This window comes from Pyrgilauda ruficollis, unplaced genomic scaffold (genome assembly GCF_017590135.1).
Source record: "Pyrgilauda ruficollis isolate IOZ18807 unplaced genomic scaffold, ASM1759013v1 scaffold92, whole genome shotgun sequence".
NCBI classification, from domain to species: Eukaryota; Metazoa; Chordata; class Aves; order Passeriformes; family Passeridae; genus Pyrgilauda; species Pyrgilauda ruficollis.
In genome coordinates, this window is record NW_024531266.1 from 1,467,041 (window position 1) to 1,491,372 (window position 24,332).

General features: G+C 37.9%; 1 protein-coding gene across 1 annotated transcript in view; it reads left to right on the forward strand.

Moving 5' to 3' along the window:
* The window catches only part of PARP8 (poly(ADP-ribose) polymerase family member 8), a 109,815-nt gene that overhangs the window by 66,388 nt on the left and 19,095 nt on the right, over positions 1 to 24,332 (forward strand). Inside the window, exons 8-15 of the mRNA XM_041489304.1 lie at positions 1,617 to 1,677; positions 2,722 to 2,812; positions 5,613 to 5,679; positions 7,055 to 7,180; positions 9,481 to 10,045; positions 12,319 to 12,372; positions 12,476 to 12,571; positions 23,806 to 23,898. Of these exons, the coding sequence (XP_041345238.1) occupies positions 1,617 to 1,677; positions 2,722 to 2,812; positions 5,613 to 5,679; positions 7,055 to 7,180; positions 9,481 to 10,045; positions 12,319 to 12,372; positions 12,476 to 12,571; positions 23,806 to 23,898 (1,153 nt within the window). The remainder of the gene's footprint in view (positions 1 to 1,616; positions 1,678 to 2,721; positions 2,813 to 5,612; positions 5,680 to 7,054; positions 7,181 to 9,480; positions 10,046 to 12,318; positions 12,373 to 12,475; positions 12,572 to 23,805; positions 23,899 to 24,332) is intronic.

Genomic DNA, 24,332 nt, shown 5'->3' on the forward strand with positions numbered 1-24,332 from the left:
TAGGATAGTAGTGGGGTGGTGGCAAAGGGATTTCAAGTGAATATGGAAATGTCACAGTTAAAACTAGTTTTTATCTTATTCATTCTTCACTAATCTTTCTATTCCATAGTTTAACCATTCCTCAGTTTAATTTATAAAATTATTCTTGTTTACAGCCTTTTGAATCTGATTTTTGTGAGTAACACCAGCCTGCATTCATAAAAATTACTTAAGATACCATAACGGTGTTTGGATCTTCTGGAAAGTGAACAAAAAAACAGATGCCACTGTTGTGTAGGGTAGTGGCTAAGCCATTCTGTGGGTGGAGAGCTTCCCTGTTTCAAAGCCAGGTTTTCAGGGAGCTGTAGGAGATCAGTGAGTGCCTGCGCGGCACCTGCTGCAGTGTGGGTGAGGTGACACTGGAGCAGCACTGAAGGTGGCTGGGAAGTCTCCTGTAATACAGACAGCCCTGTCCTGCTGGTCACCTGCCATGTGTGTGCAGTGTGTGGGCAGACTTGATCTAGAGAGTGAGCTTGGGTTTTCCCTGACCAGAGAGAACCACTGGGTTGCTGAATTTTGGTGGAAGGGGCTCCCTTCATCAAACTGTGCAAGAGCTGAAGTGATTTCCAGTGCAAACTCAGCCCTACTACAGCTGAGAGGTCACTTTGGTAGGAAACAGTTACATTTTACTGTTTCAAAACTGCCTTATTGACTGATTCATGCACAACTGCTGCTCTGCACTTAGTCAAGTTTAATAGAAAAACATGGAAGTCACTGTGACAACAAGCGCAGAAATGGAGTTTTAAAGTGAAAAACATCCTAGTGGCTGGAAGCTAATCTGTGAAAATTTGACAGATAGTACTTTCACAACATTGTCCACTTAGGTAGTGTAAATGAATAGGAAAACAAATTTTTGTTCAGGTGTGTGAATAACTATTTTCTAGCTCTGTTTTTCAGAAGTCTTCAAGTACATTGAGGGAGGGCAGTCAGGGTGAGTCAGAAAATAAGAGACAGAAAACTTGCAGTTTAAATGTAAGATTTCAGATGGCAATGAAATACCTGTTAAATCTGAATCTTGCAATACTACACATAACAGATAAAAAAAGTAACTATTGCCTTGAGCGCATTACAGGGCAATCTTTATTTTTGACAAACAAATGCTTGAATGTATGAAGCAATCCCCAGGTATATCATGCCATCCTCTTGGCTATGTTGTATATGTCTTCAGTGGTTTATCTGAAGCCTGTTATTAGGTTGCTGGCTGTTAACCTGAAATACTTTTGAAAATTAACAAGGGTTTTCTTGCACCATAAATGGGAGTAGCATGTGACTATTAATTTTTCTTTGTTCATCTGTGCAATAAGTGAGATGGAAATACGTAGCAGCAATGGAGAGATATTTTGTGGGAATTAGTGGAAAAGCAAGCCTGTTTAAGAAAGATCGTCTGAAAAAAGCTTTTAAGTGCAGCAGACGGTTATCCACTGGGAATATTGATCCAATCTATGTAAATGTGTATTTTATAACTATTCTGATTTTACAGATAAGATAATCCTTTATAAAATCTTCCATGTTAGAAGTACTCCTGGATTGAGGAGTATTTTAAAGAGCTCTAATGTAATGTAATTATTTCCTTTCAGGGAATATGGAGCCATTGATGATGTAGATATTGATCTACATATTGATGTTAGCTTTCTTGATGTAAGTAATCTAATCACAGAATTACATAATGAACATTAATACCCATTTAATTTCACTACACATCAGACTCTCTAGACAACCCCTGATACTTTCCCTTTTTTTTGGAGACTTGATCTTCACAAGTGGGTGTCACATTATTGATTGATATGTGGTAGAAAGGTTTTCTTCCCTTTTATGACCACATTGTTAAAATGCTGTGTTAGGCTTTTATTTGCCACATGTATATTTCCTTTCAGACATTTTTTGTGAATGGGAAGTGTTCTAAAAAATATAAATGAAACACCATTATTTTTCTGTTAACCTAGACACGAATCAGGTGAAAGCGCTTCTTACAGTCCTGAAGGGAAGAGGACTTTGTCAGGAGAGCTCCTGCACAGTGATTAGAGAGAGGCTTGACTGGCAAAGGGGCAGTAGTGCTGTTTCTTGGCTGGCAGCATGGCTTCTCTAGCTGTTGTGCTGTCTTTCATCTTCACACTTCCTCACCTCATCTGTGCAGCAACTTCCTGGCCTCTGTATAAAGAACAAAAATGAGAACTTTTAAGGTCATTAGCTTCTGCGCAGATATGTATTATTTTCAGGTCCACACAGCACATAAGATAGTTACTGAGCCTTACTAAATTTTTAAGAAAATCTGATCATAGCTTGCATTATTTAGACCAGTTTTAAGGAACAAAAATATCCTTAGCCCTTAGTTATGGGACTAACTTCTATTCTGTTTTTTTTTGCTCGTTTGCTTCTCAGCTTTGAAGCATTTCCTGTTGGTAGATGGGAATGTCTCTGCCTGTACATGCAGTGTTGTGTTTAAACCTCTGCTTGGTTTAAATGAGCTCAGTCAAGAACTGAAATTAGTCTGACACTGCTCTTCAGGGAGCATTGGTGTGCCATAATTTGTCCTGAGTCAAATGTGTTATGTTGGAGTAGATAGTAAACAGCTGGGTAAATGGATGGGTGGTGTTCATAGCAGCCCTAAGGCAGACTGACAAAAAGCAGTAGTTCCTCGCGATGGCTAATGATGTCTGTTGTTTTCTTTTTGTCTTACACTAGGAGGAGATTGCTGTGGCTTGGGATGTAATTCGCACAGAGCCTATAATAGTGCGACTGCACTGCTCACTTACACAGTACCTAAATGGTCCAGGTTGGTCAATTTTGTATTCTTCTTGTGCTTTGTGTGGTGTCCAGTCTGGGCCATGGGGTAGACACTTATTCACTACCAAATCTTTGACCCTGCATGTGCTCAGTTCTACTGCTGAGAGGAGTCTTATTGATTTGAAATTAGGCTTACATGTATTTGCATGGCTGGGCCATTTCTAGTAACACAGGCATCTAATTTAAAGTTTCATAGGATGATTTTTGCAACTCCTTTTCCTGATATCCTTTGAGATGCAACTGCTTCCCCTAGGAACCAGGGTTGAGCAGTAAAGATTGAGAGTTTCTAATATGTGATTTCCTCATTTTTGAAATCAAACGTCATCTGCACAGATGAAATGTGACTGATAATGAAGACACACCCAACAGGCCTGTGCAGTGCATTAGCATGCCCTTCTTCATGCAGCTTTAAAGAGTCAGGCCATGGTAATTGCCCTTTCAGCTTCTGGTTTCTACATGAGTATGTGAATTCTGGCAATCTTCAGATTTGAAAAAAATTTTAAGTGAATAAAGTTTTCTCAGTAGAGAAAAAATGGTCAAGCTCATGAAGAATCAACTGATTTTGAAGATTTGGAAGAATTCATATATGAGAGTCAGCTTCAGATACATTTTTACAGTGCAAGTCAGACTTAGTTTGGATAATAACTTGCCCAGCCTTGGAAACTTGCAGTACAGGCTGTTAGTTCATGCTTTTATCTGTGGAAAAATTGAAATGAATAGATATTTCCAGTCCTGTTTAGCAAAATCTGTCCCAATGAGCTATTTCTATAGGATGTGTTGTCCAACAATTCTAACTATAAGCTATATTCTCTTCATTCAAATAAGCATTTCATTATACCAATCTTTTTTTTTCCCTTGACTTTGGTCTTTTTGTCTGTGGTTTATTACTTCAATTTTTTTTGTTAATATCCATATCTTAAAGTATGCATTTGTGATAGCAGGAAGCAATGTTACTATTCAGAACATTCCCATCAAAATGTAATTTAAAAAATAAAGAAGTGCAGCAAATAGGAGAAGGTGAAGTGTGTAGAACAGCATGCAGTGAGAAATGAGAAGTAACAAGAATATATATTCTGCATCACTGACAAGGTTAAGGTGGCAAGCATAGTTGCCAGTGCTGCAGCTGACTGCTTGTGGGAGTGCCGGAGTTCTGAGAAAGGCGGGAGCAGGGCCACAGGCAAGAACTTTGCTGATATATGAGCTCAGCTGCTGTTGCAGCCATGTCTCTTTATTTACTAGCAAAGCACAGTGAGATCCGCCATCTTTTGTGTTAATGGTGTGAATTCCTCTTCCGTTTTCTTGAGAATACAGAGCCAGAACTTTATGCTGTGGCTTTTTCTGCTATGCTAGATTCTATTGATTGAGAAACAGGAACCCAGTACATTGCAAAGCACAGTGGGGGATATAAGCAGCACCCTGTAGCCATGTAATGTACTGATTTTAGGTAGTTCTTCTAGTTAATCACTTGTCTCACTAGTGTCTGCGTGGGCAGTTTGTCCCTCATGCCTTAGAAACCTGTCTTAGAGAGGATGAATCAGCCAGAGGAGGTATTGGCATGTCTCGTCTGAATGTAGAGTCTAGACAAAAATTTTCGTCTAAATGTCAGAATTTAAGATTGCTGATTGTAGGTGTGATGATATTTAAAGTATTCCCCATCCCACCAGCCCCCTGCAGTGTGTCTGAAATTTGACAATCCAAAGATATTGCTATACTTAATGAAATCATTCATCCCTTTTGAAAAAAATATCAGTTTGTATTTAAAAGATGAGTTTATGTTTGATGTTATTTGAATAATAACATTAGAGGAAACTACTGACCTTTGAACTAAGTTAAATTGCATGACTTACTTAGATATATTGTATTTTATTATCAAATTTAATCTATTACAGCAAAATTAAAGTACAGACTTGGATATTCTGAATAAAATTAAGCTGAGTGGTCAGAATCACATCAATGATTTTCCATTTCTAATAAAATTTGAATAAACCCCAGATTTTTTGGTTTAATTTTCTTTTGATTTTACTTTGGTCATTACCACCTTATGCAATACAAATTATGCAGTTTTTGTGTTCTTGTAATATGCTTTGGTTCTCCTGCCTTGAGGCCCTGGGGCTTTCTCAACAAGTACTGGCTTCCATATGCCACTTCTATCTAGCAAATGTTATTGAAGGACTTTAGTAATGCCACTAGCTAATTTCCGTCCTTTACCCTGTACATTTGCAATTTCTGACATGAATATGGATATACCAGTGTTAGGACAGGCCTTGAGGAAATTTCAGGGTAATCCTTAGCCACCAGAATTCCCATATCAGGTACTTAGATGATGGCACTTAGAAACAAAGTCCAGATACAAATGAATTCAGTTTCATTCTGGACTTTCTTTGTAGCCACAGGAACTCTACTGTGTATGGGCTACTTACTTGGGAAAAAAGTTTAAAGTATTAGGTGAGATGAACTGCCAGTCCAGATAAATTTAATCTGATGCTGCTTGCTACTTGCATAATATATATGTAAAAAAAGATATATTTTTGTAAATGAAATGGGTGGGAAGAGATACACTGGGGAGAATTCCATGTGTAAAATTGTAAATTATATTGGCTGAGGTTTCAAAAACGACCATTCCTTTCTTAATATGCTTAGATGACATGTCCAGTCTTGCCATTGCTTCAATTTAATTGTCCGTAGTCAACCTCCACAGAGAAGAGGGTCCTGAAATAAGACTTACGTGATCACAAGTTTGTCAATACTGCTGTAAGTTCATGTACCAACAAAATATCCTTTTTTCCTAGTGCCAACTGTGGATGTATTTCAGATCTCTACTAAGGAAAGATTTGGGCTGGGACATCAGCTGAAAAAGTAAGTCTAGAAAAGTGCAAACCCATGTTTGTAGGCAAATATTGCAGTCTTTTCGTTTCAGGACTATTCCGGTCAAGTAGAATAAAATTCATGTTGTCAGGTTTGTTGTTGGATCTTGAAGTTGTTTATCTTTAAATAAAAGCCAATATTTGCCATTTTAAGTTGGGGTTTGATCCCTTTTGATGAGAACTTGATCTGTGTTACTGGCCAGGGTTTTTTGTGACTTTGGTGCCTTTTAGGAAGTAAGCTATAAAAGTTATAAAGACCATATCTAGGAATGTTCAATTTCATGTTTCTGCTTAGATGGTGAAGCCTCTGAAACAGAAGTCTTTTTGAGCTTCATGCATACCCTGAGGGGGCCATGCTTTCATGGTTGTCTCTAGGATATACCACAGAAATTAGGCCATCCATGTTTTGAGGACAAGATGGAAGGATAGTAAAAAAACCTGGCAGTTTCATGTGGTCATAGTACAACTCTTTTTAAGACAATTTAGCTGAGTCATGTCTTTGCATATGCTTTTATACATGTAATAAATTTTTAAGTATATAGGCTTTAGTATCTCACCATTACAACATTAAGAAACCCCTGAGGGGGAAAAAAAATCCTCTTTAGTGTTTTAAGAAATTCAGTGCAACATTTTCATAATCTTGCAAATGAAGCAAGTTATTAAAATCTCTATGACTTCGAAGAAAAAAAGATAAATGCTCCCCCAAAATGAATAGTCTCTTGAAATGTTTTGCTATTTACCCTCTGTGATTTTTGCACTAGGTTATTACTAAAGGTTCCCATATGATGTTTTCAAGAACACAGCTGCACAGTTCTCAGCTGAGCAGGAGTAAAAATACCAGTGAGCCCAGTCATCCCTCATGGCTGTGGCAATAGGATATTTCTTTTTCACACCAAATTCAGCTTTGACTTTTATCACACCAAATTCATCTTTGACTTTTATCACTTTTAAGACCCCCACTGCCAGATTAGTTAGAGAACAAGGCTCTGCTTAGCCATGCAGATGCAATAGCCTGTGGTCATGTGAGAGGTAGGCCCCTGTACCTGGATTTGATGCCCTTCACTCAGTTTGTCTCTAGATCTCCACAGATATAGTATAGTCTGCATAAATTTTGCAGTTGCAGTGATTCTTTACACAGACTGTATTCTCATTAGGAGTCCCATATTAAATTAGTTCTATGTGGAAAAAAAAGGCTTTTTGTGGAGCTGGGGAACCCAATCGCTAATCCACATACATGACAGAAAACTTCAGCTGTAGAGTGAGAACACTGCATTGTCATCTGCATGGTGACCACTGAGACCATAGTATTAAAATGAGTATGTCCTGGCTGGGATAAGAAAACCTATCTTTTCTATCTTAATTTGCAGAATCATGCAGACATTTGTTACACAACAGTGGAAGAACAGTAAAGAAAAATCTAACTGTACGCACAATAAGAAGGTGTCTGACAAAAAGGTGAAATCCCCTCTGCACATCTTTTCTACATTGCGCAGGTAATGGCAAGAAAAAATAGCTATTATCACCATAAACTGTTCAAAATCCACAGCAGATTTCACAAGGTGAAATCTTGACTTTTCTCCACAGAGAAGTTCTCTATTTATATCTTACCTCATGGGTTTCCTGTCCTTGCATTGCATGACATCAGGAGTGAACTAGGTACTGTTGCAGCTTCTAAGATTATTAGAAGCCAGAGCATTTCAGTGCCCTGCTGTCTGAAACAGCCATGTTACAACTAGAAATGCAAATAATTAATTTTATTTTAAATTTTGTTTGTGTTTTTATTTTATCTTTTACTTCAATAGCACGAATAAAAATACAAGAAATACATATGTATAGCATATCTTATGTATATTTTAAAAAACTGTGTTTTTCCAGCTCTTCTTTATACAGCAGTTTGTATATTTAGTTTTTTAAAACTGGAATAATCATAATTGAAAGAATGATTTTTAAAGATGCTGAGCACCCTCCCCTCTCCAGTATTTGACTACATTAATGTTTTCCACTTCTGAAATGCAGGCACAGAATTTCAAAGAGAAAAAGCATTAGAAAGCGTAAGAAAGAGTTTATGAATAGTTTGAATGAATTTGAATTTAATACGATTTCTGCCAGTTGCTCATACTCGTAAGTATATGTAGAATCAGGCTCTGATTTTACCTCTTTCAGGGTTGTGACTATTTACTCTAGTGTGTTTTCCTGATTATGGAGGGTTAAGGATCACCGCTTCGATTAAGGATCACCCCTTAGATTCAGTTACTGAATTTGAATTGAGTGCTGCTTTGAATATTCCTTCTTTGTGATGAATTTTACCATTCTAAATTCAAAGTATGAAAAAGAGATAGAATACAGCAATCGCTCAGATTGAAAAAAGAGGGGAATGCCAAAAATGACGAAAGATTGTCTATTTAAAGGTAGAGGAGGAAAGGCGATGTTTTAAGTAGGAGTCTTATCCATTCCCTACCATGCAATGCACCACTGCCAAGCACGGGCTATGGCTTGGGGCTTGTTTCTGTTCAGAATGGGCACACAAAATGAGCCCATTCTTTTTCCTCTTGGTTTGGGAGCTTAAGTCCAGAGATGGCTCTGCCCAAGTGCAGGGACCCTCTCTGTCCCCAGGGCACCAGTGCTACCTCCCATCTGCAGGAGGGTGATAGTGAGCCAGCTGCTTACGGTGAATCAGCAGCCTCCATGTGCTTCCTCCTGTCAACACTTGCTAATGTGGTGGGGAAACCTGCCAGCCTCTCCTCTTGGGTTGTTACTTCTCTATTTGATGCAAAAAAAAAAAAACACAAAAAAAAAACCAACAAAAAACAAACAACAAACAAACAAACAAACAAAAAACCGCAAACCAAACCAAAACAACAACAACAACAAAAAAAACAAAACAAACAAACAAAAAAAAAAAAAAAGTGCGCCACCCAACAAAACAAACAAAAAAACCCAAAGAAAAGCAAAACAAACAACAACAAAAAACCCCCAAACAAACAAAAAACCTCCAAAGACCGGTGTTTCTTATAAAACATAACAAAGTGATTCAGCATACCTGTTACATGTTCTTTGCAAGGAGAGGCAAATATGAACCTTACAGAAATGTGACGTTTGTGTGAATGTTGTTTCTTAAAAACCTTTTGTTCTTTAATTCCTGCTTTTGTAATTTAGGTGTCTCACATTCTCATTTCTGGTGGTACAGAATTAGAATTTATCTATGACAGGAAAGAAGGGTGAATTTGTCTTTCACAAAGTGCGCAGGTTATTATGATGGTTTTAAAATAATATCCTGTTCATCTGAATTAAATTTAATGTCTCCAAGTTTCAATGCTCATTGTATCTTCCATTTGTATGTTCCATTTGAACATATAATTCCTTATGATGTTTCCAGAATACAAGAACTTTCATGAGATCATGCTGTGATCATTACATAGAAAAGATAGATTTTGATAAGGAAAATATGTTATGAGAGGTGGATTTCATTTAGAAGATAATTTCCTGGATAATTTATTTGTTTTGAGACATAGAAGAGCTTACAAAAAGCTGTAAGGTCACAGCTGTAACTTCTACTTAAGTAGTTGATTGTCTTTTTGATTGATGAGCTCATGTGTAAATAGGAGTAAGTTGTTTGTTTTGATATTGGAAGATGTTTTATATACATTTGTTTATTAAAAGTTTGGGTTGCATTTATCACTAGTGAAAAACATAAACACAGGTGACACTTAGAAGTATTTACATCTCTGTGATCCTTCTTGATTTGCCCAGGATTTTGATTATTCTCCAACTTTTCCATGTTCTTTATTCTAAGGTCGCCAAGTTATCCTCCACCTGGCTGTGGTAAGAATAAATCAAAACTGAAGTCAGAACAGGATGGCATCTCCAAGACTCACAAACTACTGAGAAGGACTTGCTCTAGCACGGTGAAGGCGGAGGATGTGTGTGCCACAAAATCTCACAGAACCTTTGGCCGCTCGTTATCGAGTGACCCGAGGGCTGAACAGACAATGGCTCTTAGATCGCACAAACTGCTGAGTCGTGCTTGCTCTGCAGCTGTCAAGCAGGAGGAGTGCATCGCTTTAAAGCCCCATAAGGTGTTAAACAGGTCGTGCTCTGGGGATCCTCGATGTGAGCACAACAGCACCTTGAAGCCCCACAAACTTTTAAGCAGATCCTACTCCAGTAACCTTAGAATGGAGGAATTGGATGGATTGAAGAATCACAAGTTGCTCAGCAAGACTTACTCCAATGCCCCTAAATCATCCAAAATGGAGCCTTTCAAGGAGTCCACCATGGCAGAGAGCAGGAGGCTCTCTCTTACCTCAGGGCTTATTGGTATCTTAACACCATCCTCATCATCACCTTCACAAGCTGCTGTGCGTAATAATCTTTTTGTATTCTGCTCATTTTCCTCCTATTATTTTCAAAATGTGCTGTTATGCTTTTTGTGCAAAGGCATTAATACTTAGGATATATGATAGTGACTATATTAGATATACTAGAAGACAAGAGCAATGAAGTCAGCTTTTTAAGGAGGATTCAAACAGCTGTGCATATACATATACTTAAGTTATAAAATCAGAATTTGCTGGGGTCAGGACAGAGATTTTACGTGTTGTGTCGAAATGCAGCTCAACTCACAGCTGCTGGACATGGGAAAAATTCAGTCACCCACTTCTCTGCATACTTCCTGCAGGACAAAGGGAGAGTGTGCACTTCTGTGCTGCAAAATTAGGTTGGTTGCAGAGGACTTTTCCTATTTCCCTCTTGCTTCGTGGGGGAAACAACTGTCCATTAGATGGTTTGATTGCCACATCACCTCTCCTTCTAGTCTTTGCATCTGCCATCATCATCGTCACCATCATGCTGGAATGAGCTCAGTCATGGTTCCACTCACCTCTTGCACATTTGTGCTTTGTGAAGGGTTAAACTTAAACCTTCACATGTGCTGGGGGACATCAGAGGCCACGCAAGGAGCAGAGCCCATGCTGGCCCTCTTACTTTCCTCAGAGACACGATCAATTGGGAAAACAAAGGGCAGCATATATTCTTGCATTTAAGAAAGAGCTTTCAAAATCGATTGTTCTGCCTATACCTCTTTAATGTGGCTTTTTACTGTAGAAGGAAGAGTGGGTTTATTTGCAGTCTTTCAAGGCAACAGCCTGGTTTTTGTTTTTAATGTGGGGAGAAGTGTTTAGAAAATCGTTCTCTCTACTCCCTTTCCTGGTGGTACCTTGGAAGCTGATTTTTCCTTCAGATGGCATACATATGTTTAAAATAGTGCATTCTGAATAATGAAATTACATTGAGTGTGCTATGTTTCATGGTAATTTAGTTTAGTGAGCTTTAAGCTATACTCTTCAGATCTAAAGGCAGGGATACATTATCATAACATCATTTATATGTATGCTGTGTGGTTGATTTATGTGATGTGCACAGCAAAATTAATTTAAGATGAACTATCAGACTTTATTCTTGTTGCAGTTTAGAGATGCACTTTTTTTCTGATTCAGCAGAGGATGTATTACCATAGCAAGACTTTTCTCTCCTGAGATTAATAGAAAAAGTCTCTCAGGTTTTTTAAGATAATGAGGAGCTGACCAGGTTTCATTACTGATGTTATCAGCTGATAAGGAAAAAAGGCAAGCTCTGTTTGGCAGCCTATAAAAACTACCCATTATTTGTTGCTTCAATGCACTTACTTTGAGGGAAGATCATCACATACATGGTTGGATGTAATTTGATTTTAGTGGAAGGGCATCAAGAGTCTACTTCACATTCTGTATGCAGGCACCAGATATATGGGTAACCTAGGTGCCTGACTGCAGTTTGAAGTTAGTGGAATATAGAAGTGATGAATCAAGATACTGAGTTCTCTTCAATTCTTAGCTAAAATATGAGAGTCTCATATATGAGTACAAGTAGGATTGTTTCCCAGAAGAAAAATGAAAAAGCAGTTAAGCAAATAAACAGTAGAAGAAAAATGAAAGGAAATAACTCTATTTAAAAAAAAAACTGCCAAAACACTGTAAATGCAGCTGATCTAATTCTATTCAAAACAATGTTTGACGGAAATTGATGTCAATCTGTAGGGAAGGCTGAATCTTATTGACTTTTGTTAGCAGAAGTTACTTCTAATTTATGTTGTTGTGTGCTGAAAGAAAAATAATTTGAGTAGTATCAGACCATAAAGATCTGTTAGTGCAGTGTTGCAGAAGTGAGACCTTAGTACATACGAAATAAAAAGGTTTTCAGCCTTACTGAGAGTTACAGTAGTCTTTCAAGCCTTAACATACAGCCCATATTTGGATAGGCAGTACGCAGTGAAAACGCGATGGAAGTTACCAAACTTCAGTTTATTAGGATGGAGTGAAGGCACTGGTGTTTTCATTTGAGATTAAAGTTTATCGGATGGTGCGGTACAAATCTTCATCAGATTTAAGAACTAGAAAGAAATACTAAAAACCTGTGCCATACTCAGTAAAGAATAAAAGGATTGATCATTTGTAATGCCTGGTTCACGCAAGTGAGAGATGTCTTTAGATGCGAATTGTTTACATATTTATATGCAAATACTTACAAGTGCTTTTATCATTTCCTTGTTATTAGTCTGCCAACACTGAAGTTGCCTCAACTTTTTCCCTTGCAGCAAAATTATGGTGCAAAATGCATTCCAGTGCGAGACCGTGGCTTTCTTGTGCAGGTAGGATGTCATATCCTATTCATATATGAAACACTGTGGCACATGAGCTGACTGTTAATTATTTTTAAGCAGATGCTGTTATTCTCATTTTCATTGTTCTCAGACTATTGAATTTGCTGAGCAGCGGATACCAGTATTGAATGAATACTGTGTAGTTTGTGATGAACCTCATGTATTCCAGAATGGCCCTATGCTGAGGGTAAGTGGTGTGCTGCTAAAACAATGCATTTTATAGTGCCTTAAATAGCTGTGGACCATACAAACCTGTCGGAAAACCACTAAATTATTTCAGATGGGTTTCCTCCTAATGCTCTTTTGAGATGCAAAAATATGAAGCATATTAACTAGATTTTGCTGTAAATTTGGAAACAAAAAAAGTCATACAAGGAAGGGAGAGAGAAATTAGGCTTGTATCATACCACAGAAGTGTAAAGGGGCATGTATTTCACTGAACACTATTGTGCTGCAGTAGTCAAAGCCAGATAACAGAGAAGTGCATTAGAATGTTTTCCCAGTGCTTTGGCTTTCTTCTGAAAGCTTAGGGCACCTCGTCCCTGAGCGTTTATCAAGCCATGACCATGGTATTTACATACACTGGTGTTATTGCCAACAGTCTGTGAAATTCTTCTGACCTTGATTTGCTCACAGGCTGCTGGAATGAGCCATTCTCAAATGTGATAAAAAAGTCAGCAGAAGGAGATGTTCTGTGAAGTGCCTGATCTAGCAGTGACCCAGTGTAGGAACCCTGTTGTGGCTCAGTATGTCCAAAGTCTGGCCAGTTAGACAGCTCTTCCTTTCATTCCTCTGTGACTGGGAACAGAATTTTGCCTGCTGATCATTGTAGCCTCTCATGCTGTTGGTGGAACAGTGGAAAAGAGTCAGATTGGTCATGAGAGATGCACTGCCTGGAGCTGCTGGATCAGTGCAGCTTTGTGAAGGAGTATATTAACAGAATACAATTCTTAGCTTTAGGACTACTCTTGGAGTTTAGAATCCTCTTGTTTCACCTGCCCTTCATCCAGTAATGAAATATGAATGAACTAAAAAGATTAAAGCCATGGAAAACTAACTCCAGTGAATAAATGTTGTGATACCAGACAATTTCTGCACAGTATGGCCTGCAACTACGCATAAGCTGAAGCCGATCTTGTCTATGATAATTCCATGGAACTAAATTCATAAGGATTATTGCTCTACCTGGTGACAGAAGTCACCTCAGTGTCACTCCCCATGGCACTGAGTGACACCAGGGTCAGGCATTCTGACTGCATGCAGCATGTGCAAATGGGCTGCTGGTAGGATTTGAAAAATCACATACATACCCAGTTAACACTGTTTAAGTCATGGTTAAACCCCTATAGTTTTGGATATCCAATCAGAGTTATTTTTTTCTCTTCAAACTCATATCTATCTTTTAAAAGCAAGGTTTTCTGACAGGTTTATCAGTACCCAAAACTTACTAGAAGCCTGTAAAAAGGCATCAGTTCCTCACTGTTTGTCTTTGAATGCACTGCTATGTATGTTACCTGTGACAGAAAGAGATAAGACAAAATCAGTAATGTTTGAAGAGTGATTAAAGTTTGAAAAACATAATTATTTAGGTTATTGGAGTTTATCTATTATCTATAGGTCAAAGCAAACAGTAGGATTTATTCTATTAAAAAGAACCAGAATGTAAAGTTGTCGGCTCTAAATGAAAAAATCTAAATACCTTCTTTCCCACCATAAAGATTAAAATCTCTCAGAATTACACTTTTGTGTCTTCAATTTAAAGGATCATTTTATAGCTATCTGTTTAAGAGTTTGTCAGCATTTCACAACAGAAGAAGCTGCAACAATATTTGCTCCTGAACGTATATTCATCTGTGCCTTTGAAGTAGCATAACCTGACAAGCTTGGCAAAAACGAAAGAGTGTCATTATATAACCTAGGAAAAATTAGATACCAGGAAGAAATCTAGCATACTCTGAGTATGCTTGAATGACTCAATAAGCAATATAGAGCCATTAATGAGTTTGCACTTTTGTAGAAGGTGAGAAGGGATCTCAGTGTGAATTGAGCATTAGCTTGCCCTGGAGTGTGTTAAGGAAATTTATGTTTCATTCTACTGAGAGCTCTGGCCAGGGGCAGCTTGAAGAAGTCAGTTTGTGGGGTTTATATACACATGCTTCAGCTGAATACACACATACACATACATGCATACATATATATGTGTATATAAATAACGTGTCAGGAGAAAGAGCATTTTCTCTTTAGTATCGCTGCAGGAGCAGATCTCAGAAATTGAGTACTTTTGTCACAAGAGTGCAGCAAGCTTTCATTTAAGGCAAGGCTGCATGCAGTGTAGTCTTATTGAGGATCCCTGGCCTTTGTAAAGAGTTCTCTTTTTGGATGCCACAGTAACCTCACGAGGTTTCATAATGCTGGGTGCCTCGCCACGGTGTGCTTAGCAAGAGTATCCAGATGTCCTTTTCTACAGATGCCTGCATCCCAAAGGCATTACATTATAGGCTCTCTCTGCAGCAGGTTGTGTCACAAGAGGTGCCACAGACTGTATAGTTGGGGGTCATTCACCAGTTTTTGCCTTTAAAGTTTGGCTCCTCCACACAGATGCACACAGGTTTATGTCTAGCTGTGGGTACTATTAATGGTGAGTTTCCCTTCTACATTTTGGACCTTTTTTCCCTACAGCAAAGAAGACCTATGAAATTATAAAAGTGTAATAAAGTTACTGCTTGAAAAGTTACATATATATATATATATATATATATATATATATATATATGTTTGAATTTTTGATCTTTTGTGGAGTTTTATGCAGTTATAAAGGAGCCACAGAGAAATTTGATACTCTGATCCTCCCATATGTCAGCCTGGTGCCTTTCCTGAGCTATAGTGTAGTTTATTAATTGTCTTAAATGCAGTTAAAAAAATTCAACAATTGCCATCACACAACAATTAAAGTGTTTAATACTGTGAAGTGCTATACCTACTTACAAACCCTTACGCTGTACATAGTTTTTTGTGCTAGTTATTACTGACCTGGGAAATTCATATGTCTCATCCTCACAACAGCTGAAGAAACCATCTGAAATTGAGAGATAAGGGTTTTTTTCTTTCTGCAGGCTATAATTTTATCTTAGTTATAAAGTATCTTTCAATCAATCTCTCTCAGCAAGCTTTCTTCTCAGTATTGTGTTTCATTTTCGTAAATAAATTTTTCTGCGAGAGTAGTCTGGCTTTAATATCTATTTCAATTTAAGTTACATTTTAAAAATCTTGGCGTCTTTTTTCCCATAAGATAACAACCACTTGATGACAACAAGATGTTTTATTTTGTATGGGTTTATTTAGGCACTAGATCCACGTGGCAGACATATCACTGTATGGAAGATTCTGTTGCAGAACAGCTGCATGACATGATTGCATATGTTTGACTTCATGATTTTACAGTGGACATCTGTCTTGCTCCAGAGCCCTCAATAATTATCTGATCATGCAAATATTCCCCACTGGATTCTCTTTGTACGTTGAAATCTGGGTGTTTTTAGGCCTTCTTAGTCCTTTATTGAGGATAAATAAAGGGGCTGCTTTATTGGCTCGCTGAAGACGAATAAGTAAGAAATTCTTATATTTCTCTTAGGAATTTCTTTACAGAGCAAAGTGAGTATCTTTGAGAATAACCAGCTTTCTTTTGAGCTCCAGAATTCCTGGAAATATGGAAGACCAGACTTAAATACTCAGTTCCTTTGTGTACTCAACAATTTTGTGTGTGTGGAAAGCAAAACAGATTTGGTAGGTGAGGTGACCTTTGAACATGCCCAAATGTAATGCCTTCATGAAGCCACCTCTCTTACTGTGAAGAGGAAGAACAAAGATTCTCTTGAATGGAAGAAGGAGTCTTGGGAAAGTACTATAACACATCATGAACTTGTATCACTCTTGTTTATAAAGGTCAGTGGTCCAATGCTTCATTCCATCTGCTTAAAAAAACCCCAGTAGTAAAGTAGGCAATGTTTACTGTAAGTATTCATACCTTCACCAGATAAGATGGGGATGAATGAAAGTTTTCATCATTTCATCATGTTTCTTTTCTATGTATTTCAAAAGCACAGTGAGATCTAAGGATTATTTGCAGTGCACCAGAAATTATAAATGCCAAATTGGATGTTTAGAGATACACACTTTATATATAGAGTACCACCAAAATCAGAAGATTACTTGAAATCACTTCATGGAATAATTTGCAGTTGTTCTACAAAGCAGAGGAAAAATGCAGTGAATACATGAATCCTAAGAATAAAAAATATTATTTAAGCTCTTACTTAGCATGGACCAATGCTATTTCATGCAGTCATTTCTAATGATGATCGGAATCCTGCATGTTTCAGTTTTCACAGAAAGATTAAGAAACAGCTTTGAAATTATTAGCAAATATTGGGACTTCGGTCTGTACATCCAAACATCTCCCTTAACTCATTTGAAGAATCACAATGCATCTTCCTGCAAGGCAGCCTATGCTACTGAGCTCTCAGGAGCTCTGCCATCTTCTGAAATAGCTTCTTGCTCTGTTTTGGAAAAGGGGGAAGTGAAAAGTCAAACACAGGAGGAGACGCACAGAAGGCAGACATGGCCTCTCTTAAAGAAGGGCAAGAAGGAGAGGATCCAGAGAACTCCACCCTTGATCTGTAGGAAGGTGATGAAGCGGCTAAGCCTCAAAACCATCTCCAGGCATATAAAGGACAAGAAAATCTTCACGAAGAGTCAGCATGGTTTCACCACTGGGAATTCATACTTGACTGACTTGATTAAACTTCATTGAGGAAGTGACTGGTCTGGTAGATGAGGAGAGAGCAGTGGATATTGTCTGCCTGGATGTGAGTAAGGCTTTTGGCAGTGTCTGCCATAAGATCCTTTTAGATAAGTTGTTGGTGCGTGGGCTAAATGAGGAGATGGTGAGGTAGTCTGAAAACTGGCAGTATGTCTGGGCCTCGGGTCTGATTTTCAGCTGGGTAAAGTCTACTTAGAGGTCAGCAGCTCATGTTGTACCCCAGGGGTCAGTAGTGGGTCCAGTCCTGTTTAGTACCTTCATTTAATCACCTAGATGATGGTGCAGAGTGTATCCTCAAAAGAGTATGCAGATGATGGAAAAAATTGAGAAGTGCGCGGTGCTCCGGAGCAATGGGCGCCGTTCAGAGGGACCTCGAGAGGCTGGAGCAGTGGGATGCCAGGAACATCATCCAGGTCAGCAAGGAGAAGTGCAAAGTCCTGAAGCTGGGGCGGAACAAACCCAGGCACCAGTGTATGCTGGGGGCCGCCCAGCTGGAAAGCAGCTTGGCTTGGGCAGGAGAGGACACTAGCTTGGACACGAGAAGGCAATGTGCACTTGTGGTATGGAAGGCTACTGCTGTTCTGGGCTACATTAAACAGTAGAATTGTCTGTGTGTGTGGAGAGATGTGATCCTACCCCTGCACACTGCCCTGGTGAGGCCACACTGTGCCTGTTCTGTGCTCCTGAGCACAAGAAAGGGGTGGTGCTACTGGAGAAAGTCCAGTGAAAGTCACTAAGATAGTTAAAGGGGCTAGAGCACATCACACAGGAGGAAAGGCTGAGAGCCTGGAAGAAAGAAGGCACATGTGGGATCTTACTAATGTCTATATATATTTGAAGCAAGGGTGCAAAAAGGATGGGACCAGGCCTGTTACAGTGTTGTTCAGTGGCATGACAAGGGGCAGAGGATACAACCTGAAATACAAGAGGTTTCAGTGGAACAACATGAAACACTTTTTACCTTTTTCGCCTTTTCTGAAGGTGGCTGAGCATGGGAATAAGTTGTGCAGAGAGGCTGTGGAGTTCACATCCATGGAGAAATTAAAAAGCTGTCTGTGCAGGGCAGCTGCCTCCAGGTGCTTGAGCAGGGATGTTGGACTAGATGACCTGTGGAGAACCTTGCCAACCTCAATCTTTCTGTAATTATTTGATTTTATTCACCTTTTACATAGTGTAATTTGTAAAGCTAATGTCTGTATTGCTGTTCTGTGCCTTCCCAAATTCCTCATTTGCATTACTAGGGCCATTGACAGAACAGCATGACTGAATGGGTTTTAAAGACCCGTGAGACAATTATACAGGGCAAAATAATCTCAGAGTATATTCAATAAGGTAAATAAAAGACCATCTGTGTATCCGTTTTTTGGTTATTTTAGTAAAGAAGTCTCTATAGAGTGCCATCTTGTGTTGAAAGCTTAGACTGAGACCTCCTTAGAACAAAGAAAAGATTAGTAAAAAAAATTCAACAAAATTAAATATTATAGCTGGTTTCTTTGAAATTTATACTCTGGTGCATACATTTCTGCTGATTAATGTTTTTCCCATAAAATATGAACAGTAAAATGCCATAAAGAAATACCTGTTCATATTATTTAGCTGTAAAAATAAGCGCAGTCTTGTAATTCTGACACATTTCTTCCATTAGTAAGCTTGAATTTTTTTTAATGTTTTTCCTCCCAAAGTGGTCTCAGTTATGTTTTATTTACTATGGATGAAATTTTGACCTGGGAGGGTTCTTGTTGACTTGAAGAGGTCTTTGATTTCTTTGTGTTTTGAATACAGGAGTCTTAGACATCACTGAAAACACAGGAGCATTGAGTATGCTGCTTAATCGTGGGAAATTTCTTGAACAGAATAAACATCACTGAACTGTGGAGAATAGTGTAGGTGTACAAATATGTTTAGTCAGACTGGAGTTAAGCCTAGATGCTTATGGAATTCCAAGATTTCTGTGGAGTAACATTGTGGTCTTTCTAATCCTTATGCCACAAGGCTGGTTTTATCTCTTTTTATGTAACTTTCCAGCTACAGCCTGTATTTTAATGGAATAGGTTTCAAATAATTTTAATTTTACTGAGAGAGTAAAATGACTGCAGTAAAGTTTTTCCTGTTGCCAACAAGTTACCAAGTGCATCATGCCCATCTAGCATTCTATAAAGCTTGTTTGTTCCCATTTTTTTCTGTGTCTGTGAAGTAAAAATACATTTTTTGAAAGTGTGTAAGATGTAGAAAAAAAAAAAAAACCAAACAACCAAAAACCCCAGAAAATAAAATTTAAATCAGGCAAAACAAAGCCAGACAGAACAAGTGACATTTCTTGCTGAGCTACAGACTGCTGTCATCTTTCTTCAGATTGTATCTGATCACTGCTGTGTATCTCCCATTTCTTTGAGCAGCGTGTTCCATGTAACACATGAATATTGAGAGACTATTCAGAGAGTTTACCTTACAGTAAAACTAAGACTTGGCATGGTGGAAAGTAGAAAACAGAACAGAGATTTGAAGTTTCATTTTGTCTCCTCGTCTGTTGCTTTCATTAAGAAAAGTGGGATGGTCACTGGTGGTTTCACCTTCACTGTTTATTACATTTGCTGCATGTCAGGCAGTGAGCCTTGCCTGAAGCATCTTGTGTTAGATCAATAGTTTTTAGGAGTGTCAGTCACGTTACAGCCTCTTTAGTGTCTGTGTGATATCCCTAAGAACACATGAAAGGGTTGACACATTGCTCTGAGCACAGCTGCAGCCTACATTAGAAAGTTGCTAGATCGATATAGACTATGAAAGTTTCAGCTTTTTCAAATTGAAAGAATGCCTAGAAAACATTTTAGGTAAGTGTATTAGTCCAGGAACCAGGATATGTCATAGTGTGTAGGTGGTTTGTGTGTCTGCCAGTCTCAGTCACTGCAGAAAGAAACGACATTTGCATTGTGACACATGGGAACTCTGTGCTTTTTTCACCACAGCAGCAGTTGGGTGGGAGCTACTGATCGTGCAAAGAATGGGGGTAGCTAAAGGAAAACTCTGAAAACTTCAAACATTCAGAAGATGCTCTCTGGTTTGTCATTGTTTTGTGCCTCTAAGCATTTGCAGTCTTAGGTTAACTGCCCATGTCTTATTTTTTTCTGGTTTTTCCCCATGGGAATAATGATCCTCCTAATAGTGTTTCAGCATCCAGTGATCTTCACTTAGCTAAAGTTCTGTGAAGACTGATGGCTTTACGTTAATTTTCTATTTACAAGAGAAAAAATAAAGTCTGTGTGAGACCCTGATAGCCGCTGTTTCTTAGAGGAATGACAGTTGCCTTCTTCAGGAAGAGACAAAGTTGTCCAGCCAGTCAGCTTGTATCCTCAAGGTGGTCATTGTAATCTGTGGAACTGTGTGCACCTAGGATGAAACTCATATTCAGAAATAAATGTTTAAGTGTCTAAGCCCTATTTTGTTTTGTATTTTCCCCTTGAAAACAATGGGCGATAGTAATCCAAGAAAAGGTGATTAATCTGTACATGTGTGGCTGTGAATTCCGCATCAGTAAGAGCATATTCATTGAACATTTCATGTAGAGACACAAAAATTCTTAGAAGGTTTAGCTTGTTGAATGTTACATATAAATGAACCAAAGCAAGAATATCCAAAGATTACGTTGGAACAGCATAGCTTTTATAAATGTGTCAGCTATATTCTTGTTTGTTAAGTGTGGCTAGGGACATTTCTCATATTTATGGTCTGAAGTCAGAACAATACTGTCCCCGTCCCAAAGGCTCACATCCTATAAAAAGAGAAGACTGGACACCATATAAAGGCAAACACGCTATCAATATGCAGAACATTAACAGCACAGTAGGAACAGCCTTGAATCCCAGTTTTCCCGTAAAGCTTGTGGTTTTCTTTAAACTCTGCCTTCTGGAATTGATTTATTAACTTAGTTTTCATATGTTTTCATTGGTTCTAGCATGCATAGTTGCAGGCAAAACATAAGTAAGGAAATGTAACACTGAATAGGTAAGTCACAGAGTGCAACAGACAAGAGTCCCTCAAACATTTGCTTCCTAATGGCAAGCTAGTGCTTTCATTTTGTAGGGATTTAAACAATACAAATGGTTGAGCTTAAGTAGTGACTGGAGTAGAGAACACTGAAATGGCCATACCAATGTCTCCTGGAATACATTGCTAACACCTGTGGGAAATTTAAGTTAAAAACATCTTGTTTTGGTAAATTGAGACAATTCCAGAAACAGAATTCAAAAGTACTTTTAAAATGACTGTAGGGTGGGCTAAAAGGCATCCAGACTAGATACATGAAGACAGACTGTTGAAATGTCCCTTTAGCTGCAGGGTTGGGATTATTTTCCCCGTTTTATTGTATTGACAAAATACATAATGGACAGAAAGGTTCATGAAATACATAAAATACATAAAATGAGAATAATTGTATAGATCCTAACGGAAGTATCTGTTCCACTTTGGGGCTGAAATTCTGCTGTCTTACTTGTCCTTATGTCTAGAGTTGTCCAGTGTCAGCCTGAGGCAAAAAAAAAAACCCAGAAACCAACTGCCCACCCCCCAAAAAAAACCCCAAACCCCCGCCCCCCCAAAAAAAATTCCAAAACAAAACAAACAGCAACAACAACAACAACAACAACAACAACGCAACAAAAACAAAACCACAAAAAAATTACCAAAACCAAAAAGACACCAAAAATTTTCTGAAGTCAAGCATAAATGCAATGTCTGTTTTCCTAACTTCCTTCTCCAGATGCTCAGACACTTCTGGGATCATAACAGAGGGGCAGGAAAAAGAGAAATGGTGACAAATTGTGTGTTCCTTTACCATTATTAAGCTTCAGGATAAATTACTTCGCTGAGACTGTAAACAAAACATCAAAAATAAGTATTTTCTTACAAGTTTTCTTCATGACAAGTATGGCCAAATTTAGATTGCTCAGCTACTCCAGAGTTATTCCTTGCTTTGAAATAAAGGAAGTCTGTGTATTCTGTTGATTATGGTAGTTACTGAACAAATGTTTTAACCGTCTTCTAAATGTGGAAAACCCAAGAATAATGACAGTAATAGATACTTCTTGTCCAGCTTGCCATGGCACAATGAATTTGATCATGTTTGGCTTCATCTGCTGCCTAATGCAATGTAACATGACAGATAAACTAAATCAAATGGGTGACATTATCAGATTTGAAAGATGGTAACTCTTGTAAAGCAAATGAAGTGAGACTGTATCAGTCCAGAAGATTTCAGATGCTTATTGAGGTCTTGAATCTTTGAAACACAGCAATTGAATGTTTTAAGTTCTGCAAAGCAAGTGACTGCAAGGACAACAGTATGCTTATTACTGGCAAAGCTGTTGCCTGAAACAGAATTCAGCTAAATGTTAGGTTTTCTGTGTGTGTTTAATTAATTTTTTCATTTCTGCAAGTGCTTTGTAGAGGCAGTGGCTTGAACTTCAAAACACACTACTACAAGTGTGTGCTTTTGTACTTGTTGTGATCACTAGACTCAAAACTTTCAGTTGCAAAGATAAGTTTAAGTTTCAGTTAGCTAGGATCTAATACTTTGCATTCAAATAAATAGTATCCAGGAAGTATTTTTCATTGTTTTCAGCATTGTCCTAACAGGTTGTGTTTAATGGGTAGTTTTAAGGAAGATTTTAATTCATATTTCTTTCAACTATTTGTTCATTTTGGATACTTGTAACAATGCTGTGTTATTAGTTGAGCCTTTATAAAGTTGGTCTGCTAATTATATTTCAGTAAATAAGATGGAGTTGCTGAAAGGGTTGTAAACAATTAGGAAGTCCAGGAAGACATGCCTATTTTCATTACCTAAAGCTGTGTTCCTTTTTGTTTCTGCTTTGTTTGCCTTATGAAGGCAAAATGTTCAGTTCTGACTCAATATGCAGTTTAGGTAATGTTTTTTTATTTGTGGTGACATCATGAATTACTTTTTAATAAGCAAAAGCTGATTCAACAAGAAGGGATTTTTATTATTTAATACCTGAAAAAAGACTTGAAGTATCTTTCTTTCTTAAAATAAGTAGGCTTTAAAACACAGTGTTCATGCTGTAAAAATGTAATGGATTTTCTTATAGTCTACCAATAATTTGTTAAATTGTCAAAAATTAAAAATAACCTCTTCAAGAAATTTGTCTTCCAGATCAGATTTTTATGTGTGTTCTGAACAGCAGTGTAGGAAGCTGTGAAGAATAAACCTGCTTCCATTAGCTTCAGGATTTGTTCTCCATTAAGTTTAATTATGTAGGAAGTTTTCAGATAGATATTCTTAAGAACATTTGAGTACTATGCCTGTAATTTTGGTTTTGAAACTGTGCTGGGATTTCTTTTAAATTTAGCCTCTCATAGTACTTATGAGTTTTAGAGTTCTTCACTTTTGCTCTTCAGGTTATTAAAATGTTTCTCTAACGTCTCTTCCTCAATAATATATATGTATTAATTATTTAAAATTAATGTTGCAGTTAAAATATGAAGAATTAGAATTAGTTGTGTTTTGGGTTTTGTTGTAGCTCATGACATGCTAAAAGCAAGAATTCAAATCAGAACAGAAGTAAAATTAACTTTCTTTCTTTGTATAGCCCACTGTTTGTGAACGGGAACTCTGTGTATTTGCTTTCCAAACATTAGGAGTGATGAACGAAGCTGCTGATGAAATTGCAACTGGGGCACAGGTAGGAATATCTAATGTTTTCTGTAGTTTACTCAAGTCCTCTCTGTCTCTTCCAGTATGTGTTTTGACTTGTATGCATGATATGAGTGCTGTTTGGTAAGTATTATTTATTTGTCCACTGTTATAGCTGTAAATGCACTGGGTTTATGCGTGGTGTATTCAAATAGTACTAATGAGGTGTTTCCATCGTTTTGCTTCCATGTAATTAGAGTAACTGTGTTTTTGTGTCCTGTTGTATTCAATTATGTCACCTGGGTTGTTAATAAAGGCAGTTGTAATTTGGAGATAATTCACATTTATTTTCACCTAATGAGCCATTACTACTCTCATGCAATTAATAAGTTACTTCCTGTTCATGGTCTTGGGAGGCAGGGATCCACTGAGCATCTGTTGTTTCGATCATTACATAGCAGTGGGAAAGTCCTTACTGATATT